At 43.6% G+C, this 15,123-nt stretch overlaps 1 protein-coding gene across 1 annotated transcript in view; it reads right to left on the bottom strand.

Annotated features, from left to right (window-relative positions):
* SYTL2 (synaptotagmin like 2) overlaps nt 1-15,123 on the bottom strand; it is a 198,963-nt gene that overhangs the window by 39,284 nt on the left and 144,556 nt on the right. The window contains exons 11-13 of the mRNA XM_064576812.1: nt 14,358-14,509; nt 12,201-12,333; nt 358-439 (exon numbers count right to left, since the gene is read on the bottom strand). Of these exons, the coding sequence (XP_064432882.1) occupies nt 358-439; nt 12,201-12,333; nt 14,358-14,509 (367 nt within the window). The remainder of the gene's footprint in view (nt 1-357; nt 440-12,200; nt 12,334-14,357; nt 14,510-15,123) is intronic.

The following is a 15,123-nucleotide window of genomic DNA, read 5'->3' as shown; positions in this document are numbered from 1 at the left end:
CATAAACTGGCAATCCCCTCCCACAAGCAGACCTCTAACAGAGATTCAGGAAGCTAAGAACAGGAATATGGACTGATACGGGACTAACAAGTCACATTCCAAATGCTTAAAAAGCGGCAGTCCCCAATAGCATGAGATTTTTTATTCTCTAGGGCAAAAAATCAGTCTTCAGCAATGCAGAAACATGGTATTCATCAACTTTTCCACCACAAGAGTGACTTCTTACATTAAACAGTAAAAATCATCTGTATTTGTTGCAAAAAAAAAAAAAATCCTCTTCACTTCATGGTGCTTTGCTAAAATGAGAAAAACGGCATTCTTGCCAAAAATGATATTCGGAGTCTGATCTCAATCTACCTTAGCCGGAGACACAGCTGACTTCTTTGTGTTTTCCTGGGATGTATCCATCACGGTGGAGGCTTGATTTACCAAGACAGAACTGCAAAAGAAACAATAATTCAGAGAATAAGCCCTCCCCCTGCATCTAAAGCTGAAAGCTATTAAGGAAGGACAGCAGAGGACGTTTGTAAAACTGAACTGCCAGGAAGGGAGAGGGTGTTGGGGCCTAGAGATGATTAAGCAGTGAAGCAAAGGCAGGGGCAGAGCAGAAAGGAGAAAGACAGGGATGAGGCAGGCAAAACCATCCAGCAGAAGCCGTCAGTTTTTATCATGGTACCAAGCACAGGAGAGGTTCACAATGTAAATGTGTAGAAATGAACTCATCTCCAAGTCAGAAGCTAACATCAGATGCAGATGACAGGGAGCAACTCATCTCAAGGCAGGGTCGGAGGTGGGGTATGTGTGTGGGGTGGCGCAGCGGCGGACGTCATTGCTGAAATAAAGCCCCAGAGTTTCAGGGAGGGCTTGATTTCACAGAACAGCATGCTTACGCTAACTCAGGCAGGAAATAACCAAAGAAACGATTCAGGTGAGACCAGTGACTTGACAGCAGATCTAAGGGATGCTGTGCAGGGATGCTGGTGCATCCAGGCAACTTGCTGAGGACTCTCAACCCCACTCTCCAGGCTGGCCAGCAAGGTCTTGTTCAAATACCGGAGGGATAAGGCCAAGCACAGCAGCCAGAAGAGGATGAGAAAATAGAAGCCTGGAGCTGGCTCAGAAGAAGGAAGAAGATTCTCTACCCAAGGGACTAGGCAGCCCCAGGACGAGAGCAAGGTGGGAGTAAATGGAGAAAAGTGAGTTGAGCAGGCCTCCCTCCTGAACAACCAGTCCCATGGATACTGAGGAAGAAGGAACAAAGAGAGTCAGAGTGGCTCTCGAGGGGAAGGAAAACCACCTGCTCAGACTTCCCGCTCCAGGGGCCTTGCCTCAGGCATGACAGGTGAAATCTCTATTGGCTGAAACCACTGTACACACTTAGACTCCACCTGTTCTCTTAGTGACATCACAGAGTCAACAACTTGGAAAATACCTTGGAAGGCACAGGCTTTCTACCATGCAGCAAAGGAACTGGACCTTGGGGAAGGAGAGAAACCTGCCCCAAGGCCACAGAGCCTGGCCCAAGAATATGGTGGCTGCAATCGTGAGCAACAAGTCCCTGCGGCTTCCTTTCCTTTCCTTCCTTCTGCACATCAATTGTTCTTTTTGCACAGACTTAGTCCCGGGAAGAGGCTGAACCTCTGAGGAAGCCGTTCTTCTTTTCATTACCCTCCACACTGTTCCAGAAAGGAATTACAGCAGATGAGGCAGATGTATATAAAATACATCTTTATCAGGTGGATGTGACAAAGAGGGGTAAAAGGATGGGGCGGGGAAGGGCAGGGAAGGGCAGGGAACAAGAATGGGAATTTATAATGGAGCCAGAATTAAGGCTAATAGAAAAACACATTATAGGAGGTGATTCTTAAAACAGATGGGCACACACTTCTATCAAGTTGTCTAGCAGCCACTGTAAAAAAAGGACCTGGTCACTAAGAGAACTCACACTGTCCGTACAATAAAAACAGCCAAGAGCCCAGGACTAGAAAGCTATTTCTCTTGACTGCCATTTTAAGGAACCACGGAGTGACATGAGGAAACTTATAGCACATGCCAGCCTGTTTTTTAGAATGTTTTATATCATCTCCTTATAAATAAAGCAGTTACATGATCAGAGGACCTGAATCCAGTGTTGCTGGTTGGGGCTGTCCATGGAACACCCATTTTCTCCTGCCACCTTCCTCCTTTCCCCTCCCACTCACCAACAACGAAGGATAAGCAGGGATGCGACACTTTGCCCTCTCTGCTCCTTGGAAACCCAGCTCCCGTGCCTCCCGGGCTCCAGCTCTGAGTATGTATATTTCACATCATAAAACCAGACATGAGACCAGTCTCTCTCTTACTAAACTTTATCCAGCAATGTGCCTCATGTCTACTATGCAACCTCATTCTGCGTACATACCTTATCTCTCATAGTAAACGGGAGATCCCCCAGGAGTACCATCTTGACCATCTTTATAACCCCCTGCGATACCATGTAGAGCAGCTGGTACAAAACTAGAACTGGTGAACAACTGAAAAGATGAAGGCCACTGAGCCAGGGCCAGGGAAGGCAGCAGCAGATAGGTAACCATGATTTTTCCTTTATTTTTTTCATGTTACTTGCCAAACAACAAGTAGGCACATTATTTAGGTGTGTGTGTTTTTTTTTTTTAAGCCTTTGTTTCTATTAGCTCAGAAAGCAAAGAGAGGAAGGAACAACACATTCAGAGCACATGGTCAGTCACTAAAATACAGAAACACACAGTATTCACCAGGTTACCGTGTGGTTGGGAGAGGGGAAAATGAGATGGGGTTGGGACACATGGTTAGCTACTTGGTTAGTCTGCTTAGAAAAAAATGAAAACAAGAATCTTAGGCCTCAAAGTCTGTCTGTGAAAATACAGTGACTTCTTAGATTAAGCTCTGTCTCTACTCCTTCTGAGGAGCACAGCAATGTTTTGCGTGCCTGCCTATTCATTGGGAAACATCATTACTACAACCTTCATATCTCCAACTGGTTTTTGCAACATCCCTATGAGGTATGTACCCTTCTCCCCATTTTACTTATGAGAAAACCGAGGCTTGGGGAGCTAAGGAACCTGCTCAATGTCACAAAATGAGTTAATGAAGAGCTGGGGATTTGAGCCAGGTGTCTGACCCTGACCCCAAAGACAATCACAGTCATGGCTAGGCTATCCTGCCTCTGACTTCTCACATTAATAAAGCAGTGGTTCAGAGCAAGAGGGCTGAGGTCCAGGTGATTCTTCCTTCCCAGGGATTCTCACATTCATCATTTCCTTTCCACCTGCACTGTCACCTCCTGAATTTCTGTGGACTCAATTAGCTTCACATCCGACCTCCTGATTCTCAAATTCCACTCCTCTCATCCACTCAGCATTCTGCCACTAAGCTGGGATGGTCTCACACACAACTTTGACCATATCGCTCTTCTGCTCGTTTCTTTTCCCTGGATCCCCAGGGCCTGTGGAATGAAGTCTGAACTTGTCAGGAAGGAACTGGAGATCCTCCACCATCTACCCAATATACTTCTACACTCTTCCTTCCTGGTGACCCTTCATGCCACACGAAGTTGCCTCTCTACTCATTATCCCCAAAACTCCCTCAACTGGTTGCTATCTGCACTCTGCCTATCCCCCAGCCCTGCCTTCGCATGTTTGCTGTGCTCTCCGCCCAAATCCTTGCTGTCATCTCCAAGCCCCAGCCAAATCTCACCGCCCTATGATGCTGCTCTTCTATCAGCCCAGCTGGAAGTGGGTCTCCTTGTCTCCAATCTTACAGCACATTTCCTTGGTACTTTGGAGTAGGAATTTGCTCTCGGCCTGGCACTATTTGTTATCATGTGATCAGACATCCACATACGGATGCATAATTTTTCCTACGAGAGTATAGTCTCTTTATAGCCAGATACCTTGTCTTTGTTTCTTGAAATCCCTCTCGGAGGCAGTAGACTGTGTCCTGCATATAAAAGATACCCAATACATTCCATAAGATGAGCTTTTTAAACTGTAGCAAGCCAAATTCCCCACCCTGTGCTTGTAATTATTCCCTCAGGCACCTTTCAAAAACTACCTGCAAGACCAGAAGGAACACTTAGACAAAATGGGTTTACTTTGTTAAAAGAATTATTAAAATATTAACTTGTGATATTGGCATTAGGGTTCAAAGTATCTGCATTTTAACACAAGTCTCTGAAGACTTCACTCTAAAGAATAATCATGTTAGGTACTGTTCCAGGGACACTGGGGAAAGAGGAGGTGGGGCTTCCCATCACACCACGCAAGCAGCTGGACACTCCATCTGCTTCTGCGTCCAGCCCTAAAGTGCTCCAAAGCACATGAAAGCAACTTTTAAAAGCTTTTGAACCTTAACTGGCCTTTCTCTCTAAAAAAGTGAAAAATAACAGCCAACATCTTATGCCTTCTTTTGAGGCATTTTGCAGCTTAAATACTAACAGTGTTGAATCAGAAGCAAATTGGGCAAGTGATTTTTTTCACATGTCATTGTTGTTGCTGGCCTCTCCCTTTGGACGGTGAGATCCTTGGAGCGAATGCTGTATCACATCCCCGGCGTCCAGCACCATGCTCTCCTATGTTACACTCTGTGACGCTCCAATACATGAATAAACAAAAGAAATGGCTCAGGAATAAAGTGAGGGAAGTAAATTAGAAAATATGCTAGGCCAGGACTTTCAAGTCGGTATTTTCTTAAAACATTACTTCTCTGGGGGCACCACACTGCACGCTACAGAATTTCTCTCACACGCATATTCTCAGCCAAGTGTAAGACACTCTGATGTCATAGTGCAGCTATTTCCACCATAAGTGATCTGGGTAAATCCAAGATCCTATTGGGTTAAGAAAGATTGTTTTAAAGAGCTCCACAGAAGTGGTTCTGTGGGGCAGGCCTCTAAGAAATGAAACGGTCACGTCACTGGAGAGGCAACATATCCAAGGACAAAAGATCAAATGTGCTGTCCATAGATTGGCTCATCTCTACCTTGACTTTGGGAGCAAGCCAAGTGCCTCACATTGCTCTTATTATTGAGGGGATGGAGGTAAATAGCTAATCCTTCTGTGAGATAGAGATGGGTGGGGGGAGGGAGAGAGAAAAAGAGATTGAGATTGAGAGAGAGATAAACAAAAGCCTTCCAGGGAAAAGAACATTAGTAGAAAAAATAATACTGTTTCAGAACTAAAGACATGGTTTGAATTGCTTGGTTCCCATTCAGCAGAAGGTAAGAGGGAGATCTGCGGCAGAAGTATTGCTGAAGCACAGGCAGCGAAGCTTCAAAACTAGCATTTTTATTCATTAGGACAACTTAGAACAAAAGTGTTTTTAATTCCACCAAAGACAAAGTGAGGTGAGGACACCCAGCTTCCCTTGTAAGAAAACTCATTGCTTTCTCCCATGTCACAGGGAAGTGCTAATGCCACGGAAGGAAAAACCATAGGGAAGGCTTTACCTTGTTCTCCCTGAACTCATTTTGGAGATATTCATTCTCTAGGGATGTTTTTGATTTAATGGACATCACAAACCTCTGGAGCAGCCAAGCTCCCTCCTGCCTCCATGCCTTCCAGTCCTGAATGTCCCTATCTTGCAGTTGTCCAAATGTGAGAATACTCCTCCCATTCTCTTCCATCTTTGTAATCACCGGAGCTCACGGTGATACCGCTGAACTGAGAGATTCTCAGTAACGCACAGCAATGAAGTCTGAAGGCTGTCAGTCCTGTTCCTGTAATTTAACTTTTCCCCTTCTCCTCTTTCTACTCACTTCCTGAGTTGCAAACCACTTCAATCATTCATTTATTCACTAGTTTGTTCGTTAACCTTCATTCACTGTTATTATTTCACAATTATCTCATCAACTATTTTCATTCAGTTGGTCAGACTCTCACTCTCCATCTATTCTCCATTCATTCCACGAGACACTTGTTGGGCACTGTTGTAGGTGTTAGGAATACTGCAGTGAACCAAACAAAATATAGCAATAAACAAAAAGCTCTTTTCCTCATGGATCTGGGGGGAAGGCACAATACATACACACAATAAATATATAACACAATGTCAGGTAGTGAGAAGTGTGCTGAAGGACAGTAAGAGAGGGTGCTGGTATGCATGCATGCATGCATGCATTCATTCATTCATTCATTTCCATAGGTACTTATTCCTGAGTACCTACCATGTGTTAGATGCTTGGGACATGGTGGTGAAGTCCATGTCCCTGAGAAAGAAATGCAGGGCCTGGGAATCTGGATTTTTAGAAGTCCCTTGGGCAGTTCTGACTTACAGGTCCCAGTTGAGAACTTCTCATCAAGTGGACCCACATATCCTTTATAAATTATCAGATATCTGTGTCCTACCAACCCTTCAACCCTTTCTTCTAATTTCATCTCTAAAACTCCACCATATGTTTTCTCTTTTCTCCATTCCCTTCATTATGTTCTTACCATCTCACCTAAACTTCTGTTACAATGTTCTAATTGAACTGTCTAACCCCATCTTCCGCAAAGTTACCAGAATGATCACTCCAAAAAGTAAACTTGATCAAAAAGTCATTTAATGGCTTCTTGTGACTTAAGGAAAAAGTCCAGACTTTTAGGCAACACTCAAGGCTCTTGACAATCTGGGCCCAGCCTCTTCCTCCAGCCTGACTGCCCACCACTCACACAGCATACCCACCAGACTAGACCCCTTCCACGTCTCAGACCTGCCAGACCCCCATGTCATCCCCTCTGCCTGTATTGTCCTCTCCCCATGTCTACCTGCCATAATCCTTCTCATCTTTCAAGAACTGCCCTACATATAACTATCTCTAGAAGCTTCCCTGACAATCCCTCCCATTGACCCTGGACACGGTCAGTGCTGCTACCTCTGTGCTCCCACAGCTTTTTAATTATACTTATCATATCACATCACAATTTATGATTATACATGTCAGCCCCTTTTGCAAACAGTAAGTTCCCTAAGAACAGGAACCCTATGTTGTTCATCTCTAAATTCCTAGCTACAGTATTGTATACAATAAACAATAATTACCTACTGACTGAATAAATGGCTGAATGATGAATGAATTAGTAACCCTACGGAATGATTTATTCTATTGGGTGCTAGCAAGACATTAGATCAGTGTTTCCAATCAACTGCAAACAAGGACATTTAAGCACTTTATTTCCAGTAAGTAGCCTGAGTTGCCCAGTCAACCTATGGGTTAATTTTTTTTTTTTTAAGATTTTTTTTTTTTTTTTTATTCATGAGAGACAGAGCGAGAGAGAAAGGCACAGGGAGAAGCAGGCTCCCAAGGAGCAGGGAGCCCGATGCGGGACTCAATCCCAGGACCCTGAGATCATGACCTGAGCCGAAGGCAGATGCTTAACCATCTGAGCCACCCAGGCGCCCAACCTATGGGTTAATTGTTCTGTTCTAACCATTCATACCTATTTCCCTTTCTTATTTTTCTCCACATTCCACTCTTGTAACTGCCTTTCTTCTGGCCTTTCTGAACTCTTCTGCCTGTGGCCCAGGCTGGCTCACAGCATGCCCTGCTAATTTTGCTCCAGCAAAAGTAGTCACTGACCTTTGACTGATGACATCTATCACTAGGGCTGGTCTGTATAGAGTCAGAGTATAACAACCACATCCTTGGTGTGATACCAGGGCACTGAGGTGCCCACTGCCCCTAGCATAGTCCTCTCTGCACCTAACACCTTGCTTCCCTTGGTTGAAGGCTCTGACCTTTTTGTATTCGAAAGGTAATTCTTTAATCTTCAGAAAACATCAGGAACTGGAAGTCTTTCCATCAGAAAGTCTGCACGGTGTGGGAGACAGGCATGTGACAGATCTCTGATTCCTTTCATTGAAATGCCCTCATCCGTATTACACACCAGATATTAAGAACTACTTGGGCTATGTGTTAGGATGCCACAAAAACGCTCAGACTCATGTTCAGTGGGGTGACCATTGAGAAAAGACAAGAAGCTCCACATTTCCATCCATACAGGCTTAAGTTATTAAAAAGTCAAGTATTTCTTAAAGTGGAATGCATGTTGGATCCCCTTAAAGGAGAAAGGAGAGGCTACCAGGCAACTGAGGGATATGGGAGGGGGAAGGGCATGGGAAGAGGAACCAGAACGAGGAAAGAATTGGGAAGCTTGGAACACACTTGAGAAACTATCTCTTTTTAGAGTACTGGCCCCGTGTGACATCACAGAGCTAAAACAATATAAGCTACCACAGGGACCAGTCCTCAGAGAGGCAGTCTTCAGGGAAGAAGTTAGAGAGAGAGAGAGACAGAAACTACAAGGCCAGTCCACTTTCAGTTTCCTTCAGACCAAAGAAGCACCAACAGTGGGGACATCCAAGGCCCTGTCAATAGGGAGGCTACTAGACCTCTCAGTGTTGCCCAGGGCACCTAACCATGTTTCACAGAACACGTGTTCTCAAGTAACAAAGGAAGGTCTTCTCATCCCAGAGCAAGTCCACCTCTATAATCAAGACATGTCATACCTCCTTTATGGGCAGGGTCCTGACCCCAGTGGGAAAAGCTTCTCACATCTTTATTGTGTACTCCCCACCTTGGCTCAGCCATGCCCGATGGATTATTATGGAAAGGACATGATGTGCTACAAGGTGTGGTTCATGGACCAGCACCAGTCTGAGAATTGCTTGTTACTGGTTCACAGTGAGCTAAATACAGAAATTGAAAGTATGCATTTAGAATCATTTATAGCAATTTGCTGAGACATCCCAGCACATGATCAAGGGTTCATATTTTGCATGCCTTTGTTGTTTTCTATATTTCATCTTTGTTATATTTTATAAAAGGTACCAATCTGTGATGACTAGAAATACACACTGTTTAGGAAACCAAAACATTAGTCTTTTACCACAGTTTGTGCCAATACTGCCCAGTTAAAATTCAGCAACCAGCACTGGAACTGTGAGCATTTGGAGTTTTCCCTTTGCTACTCTAAAGAAAACCTCACTCTCTGCTCCTTTGTTTGTCAAACCTCTCTTTGCTTCCTCACATGACAGGTGCAAACAAAGATGAGTTGTTGTTTTTGTTTTTTTTTAAGATTTTATTTATTTGTCAAAGAGAGAGAGTGCACAAGCTGGGGGAGTGGCAGGCAGAGGGAGAAGCAGGCTCCCCTCTGAGCAAGGAGCCCGATGTGGGACTCGATTGCAGGACCCTGGGATCATGACCTGAGCCAAAGGCAGATGCTTAACCAACTGAGCCACTCAGGCATCCCAACAAAGATGAGTTGTGAAAGAACACAGGTACAGGATGGTGGTTGAGTTCATGCCGGGCACCCATAGCATTTCAGTTCTTCCCAGGCAGGACCAAACAGAATTGTGTCCATAGAAAGAAGGAATCTTGCCACAGAGCCTATCAGAAAAACTCCTTCATATACTCCACATATGAGTGAAACCATATGATAATTTTCTTTCTCCGATTGACTTATTTCACCTAGCATAATACTCTCCAGTTCCAGTGCAGAAGATCACAAAGGGAGGGGAGGAAAAACTGAATGCAAAGTCATCAGAGAGGGAGAAAAACCATGAGAGACTCTTAACTATGGGGAACAAACTGGGGGTTGCTGGAGGGGAGGTTGGTGGGGGGATGGGGTAACTGGGTGATAGGCATTAAAGAGGGCACGTGATATAATGAGTACTGGGTGTTATACGCAACTGATGAATTATTGAACACTACATCTGAAACTAATGATGTACTATATATTGGCTAATTGAATTTAAATTAAAAAAAAAAAAGAAAGAAAAACTTCTTCAGAAATTGCAATATCTAGTCACTGTTGCCTCACAACACTCCCGGACACCTGACTCCTGCCTAAGAAAATATTGACAGGTACTGAGTCATTCTATTGAAGCTCAATTCCTCTAAAAGCACAGGCCCCAAAATACACTTAACACACCCAGTTCCCAAAGGTTAAAGTATAAGTGAGAAACACCACAAGAACCTGATACTGAGTCAAGCAGTAGTTTCTGACATGGGAAGGAGGAAGTATACATCAGCCCCTTCCACAGTTCTGGATGAGTACCACCCAGGTCACGTAATGAGCAAAGCAGACTAGATGCATCTAACATTTTTATTCTTGCCTTCTCGACTGTACCTCATCTATGTTATAATAACATAATTATAAAGCCACTGGAAAATTGCCAATTTTCTTTCTTCCTGTGAAATGCTAAATGGTTCCCACATCTCATTTCATTTAATCTCATAATATCCTGGTGGGGCAGCTCTGCTCTGATTTATAGATGAGACCAGAAAGACTCATCTGAGGTCACACAACGAATGAAGGAAATAATGGAGACATGAATTGTTGAAGCTGTATTAGCAACCTCAAATTGAGTAAGAGGGGAGATACACCCACCAGCCTGCCTGAGGTCATGAAGAAAATGAGCTGGGCTAGCAGGGCAGTGGTGCCTTTGTCCCCCAAACCCTTTGAAATGAAATGAGTTCTTGGGAGAAAGACAAGAAGTCTGACCCAGACAAAACTGTGCAGTGAACTAAGATGGCTTCTGACACCCCAAATCTCCTTTCCCCTTCTGTTGGGACTTGTACCCACCTCCCCTAGTCAGGCAGTGTTCTGGTGTCCCTGTCCCCTATCAAACTGGCTCTTAGGAGCTGCTGTCAGCTCCTTGGTGGTGATTCTAAATGACTGTGTTCTCACTCCTGGAGTTTCTAATACTTCAGGTCTCATCTTTCCCTATGGAAGGATGTCTTTTATCCCATTAGGGGGTGTGCTGGTGAATGGGAAGTCACCCAGGGGAGGTGGCAGGGGTAGGCTCTCACCCTTTTTGAGAGCCCACACTTCCATTCACTGAATGCCTACTATGTGCTATGGACCATGTTAAGAATTCTACATTTACTAGCTAATTAAATTCTCAATAATCCTGCTGGCAAATCCTTATCATCCCATTTTACAGTTGAGGAAGCAAAGACCCAAGAAGTTAAGTCACTTCTAGTGCAAGGTCACAAAATCAATTAGTGACTACTTACTTTTCTAGCCAAAATGGCCTCTACAGACATAACAGAACATTACAAATCATCACAGAGGGGAAACAATCCAGGCTACCACCCATGGAAAACAAAGTGAGTCCTCTCCAACAGGGAAATAGACAATGGGTACCTTAATAGAATCAGTATTCCACTATCCATGTGATATAACTTCAGTCATATTTGGCTCTGAAATGCCTATGGATGCCTATATGGACCCTCTCCCTCATCTGTAAACTGTGTTGGAAACATCCCTGATTCCCAGGTGCCTCAGACTTGACACCTGGCTTGGTGACTGTATCATCAGCAAATTTGTTGACTTCAGCCCTATTCTCCAATAGGAGAATTGTCTTCAATTGAATTGAATTGTCTTCACTGAAGAGCTACAGATAAAATGCAACTGCCTTCCCACCAAAGGGTAACAACTACACTTCCAAGGGATGCACACCAATGGGAAGATCCTTAAATACCTAAAAGAAAATCATCTAAACATCTGTGGCAATGTAGCTCCACAATCAGGTACTTCTTAGGAAAGACACAGAAATGTACACTTTGGCGAGATGATAACAGGTATGGAAAATACCAACAAAATCAAGACTGAAATATTGAGGACAACCTGCATCCTGAAGACTTATTTACTAAGCACCTACTATGTGTCAGGTATTCTACATATGTTATCACTAATTCTCACTATGGCCTTTCCTGGTATATATTATCATTCTTATCTATAGTTAAGAAAAGAGACTCAGAGAAGCTATCATCAAATGGCTAATAAATGGCATATTTAAGATTTGAATTCATGTCTGGTTCCCATGCTTGAGCTTCTTCCATCACACCAAGTTATGACAGTTTGATCATAATTCACCTCTTCTCTGAAGCGACTATATTTATTTTGAAGTACCTCTTCATTCTACTCTAAGGTAAAATCATTAATACAAATAAAAACCAGCTATTGTTGGTGATGGAAGAAATCTCCACTTAACATTTTAATTTTACTTAACATTCAGATTTATTAGAAATTCTGGAAGCTGGGAAAGAGTACTGCTCAGGCTCTGTCCACATCAGGGCCCAGAATTCTCTCATACGTACTTCACAGTGCCTGTGAGAATAGTCTGGTGTTTGTGCTCATAGCACACCGAGCCATGAATCCCACATGTAGGGACTGTCCTTGTGAGCTGTGTCTTACCTTGGGCTTGCTGGGGCGACATCTTCTGGCTCATCCACAGCACCAGTTAGTTCTGGGGGGAGGAAAGCATCTTTGTTGACGTTATTCACCCAACTTGCCTTTGCCTCATTTGCTCTGTCCTTACTCTGCTCTGCTGTAAGAGGAAACAGTGAAGACAGGAAGTCATCTCTCACCTCCGTGACCTATGACTCATCCTAGCATCACCGAAGCTCAAACCTGAACTTCAGGTCTTCCTGGAGCACCAAGGCACTCACTCATGAGTCTGAGTCCCCAGGGTCAGAATTATATCTGCAAAATTATATCTGATGTTACCTTCCCCCAAGCAGAATCTCCTGAGAGTATGAGTGGACTTTACATGTGCAGGTAACTCCAGAGAAAACTCCAGCAAAATTCTGACCACCTCTAGGTGAATCTCACCTGAACTGAGGTCAGGGCTAAATACATATGGTCAGGGCAGCTAGTCTTTTTTTTTTTTTTTAAAGATTTTATTTATTTATTTGAGAGAGAGAGAATGAGAGACAGAAAGCAGGAGAGGGAGGAGGGTCAGAGGGAGAAGCAGACTCCCCGCCGAGCAGGGAGCCCGATGCGAGACTCGATCCCGGGACTCCAGGATCATGACCTGAGCTGAAGGCAGTCGCTTAACCAACTGAGCCACCCAGGCGCCCAAGGACAGCTAGTCTTCATGGGACAGAGACACCATCATTTCCAAGCATTTACTGAACATCAACAATGTGCCTAACTTGAGGCTCTGGAATCCAAAGGGGAACAAACGCTTCTGGCCTGGAATGTTCCTCTCCACTGCCTCTTCCTTCCCCAGTCTTTACACATCCAAATTCTACAATACTCCTCAATACCCAGCTCAGATGCCAAAGCCCCCCCCATAAAACCTCCATGCTCCCTCTTCAGGAAGTAACTTCTTTTTGCCTCTGAATACCCAGGGCTCTTTACCAGCACCTCTCAAATAATTAGCATTAAGTAATTATGCTAAGTGCCAGGCACAGTGTTGTTTTTTGCATGCATTACCTTGTGAGAAGGTGTTATTTTCCAAGTTTACAGATTTGGAAATCAAGGATCAAAAAGTTCAGGAAACTTGCTTTTGACCCCAGTGCCAGTAAGTGCTAGGAGTGCTTATACATCGATGTTAAGATGAAGCAATACGAGGGCTCCGATTTCCAAATACTCACATTCCAGGGTGGTATTCCCCACAGGTCTCTTTACACAGAAGGCTAGTTTCTTCAATTGCAAAATGGAATCCACAATACTAATCCGTACCTCCCGAGATTTCTGAAGGCCTGGATGGTTTTGAAAATCAAGAGGGATGCGAGCAATGCAGGGCACACACTAAACATTACCCCTTATTTGCAAGGGGTGTGGCTCTGAGTCAGAAAGAATGAAATCCCAGGTCGGCCATTTGCCAATGATATAACCTTGGACAAGTAACTTCACTTCTCTGAATTTTACATGTCCCATATGTAGAACAGGGATAAGAACACCTACCTTACAAGATCGCTGCTATAGTTAGAAATAATAGAGAGCAAATGCCTATCATGTATTAAATGTTCAAAAGGTGACAGCTATTTTCCTTATTGGGCACAGGCTAGATCTAGACAGGGGCTGTTCTCAGGTGTAAAAGTTTACACTGCCTAGCTCAGAGTGAAAGAGAAGGCACACCATACATATTTAATAAACCCAACAGGATTCTAAAGAAGCCCTCAAAATACTGTCTTTACAGTCTCTTAAATGATATACTTGGTTGATTAAAGACATACCAGATGTCAAAGTTGTTGAAAGGGAAGCTAATCTCTTCCTGTCACCCTACTCAGAGGAAATGGTTCTGAATCTTCAGAGTTAAAAGCCAAAGGAATGAAGGGGGTAAATGCCTCATAACCCCAACTGTCTATACTACTGTAACTCAACACAGTATCTAAAGGACTTCCTATGTTTTTCTAGATTACCCTGAGTCCTTTAGCCCTGCCTTCATCCATCTGAATCCAGGACAAGAAGATTTTGAGCTGGAGGACTATGCATTATGCAAAGCGCACCTCTAAATTACTTCCCTCAGCAGATTCCAGTAATGATTCTAACATCCTTCTGGTCTCCTGACAATGCCTTCCCAAACAAATGCTGGCTCAAAATGTCCTAGCCAAATCAACTCACCTGCTACCTGGAGCTTCTTCTTTCTCATGGATGCTCTGATGATATCTGCACCATGAATTCTGTCTCTGTGCCTTTTTGCCTTGGCTTCATAAAACCACTGGCCACTCATATTCTTCAACTGTTGGTCATCCTTAATTTTTTCAGGCAAATGTCTACAAAAGGAAAAGAGCTTTACTTTGCTGAGAGCCCACAGTAAATAAATGAGTTCACTGCAACAGTGTATAAAGAAATCTGTAAACATACAAATAAAGCTCTCAATATTTTAGAAGACCCCACAAGCCTCCTAGACGACCAAGAAATATATATATTCCTCTTTGATTGAATAATCAGGAAAGACAAGGCTAACACTTTTTAAAAATCAAAGACTTCATCCATGACCTCCACATGATGCCTGGAATTTCTCAAGAGCAGATTCACTTTTTGGCTGCAGTCTTCTGTGTCCACTGTTCAGATGCAAATACCCCAGGGAATGATGGTCTATTAAGTGGCCCTAAGCCTTGGTCCCTTTATCTGTAAAAAGAAGTTCATCATAGTAATCTACTTCATGGTATTGCTTTGAGGATTAAATTAGTTAATACATGTAAAATTGCCCTTTGCCAATGCCTGGCACCTAATACCCAATGAATATCTGGTGGAGAAGTTATCAGCTCATCAATCCTTTCTGTTTCAGTGAAATGCATTTATCAGAGACTTTCTGGGTCGGGGGGTAGTGAATGATGTCCCTGGTTCTTAATGCCAAGGAAATGAATACTGAAAAAGTGGGCTG

Source organism: Mirounga angustirostris, unplaced genomic scaffold (genome assembly GCF_029215605.1).
Source record: "Mirounga angustirostris isolate CCGP_5_RB_7025 unplaced genomic scaffold, mMirAng1.0.hap1 SCAF_13, whole genome shotgun sequence".
Lineage (NCBI taxonomy): Eukaryota > Metazoa > Chordata > Mammalia > Carnivora > Phocidae > Mirounga > Mirounga angustirostris.
The sequence above is the reverse complement of the archived record's forward strand: the minus strand, read 5'-3'. Positions and strand labels throughout refer to the sequence as shown.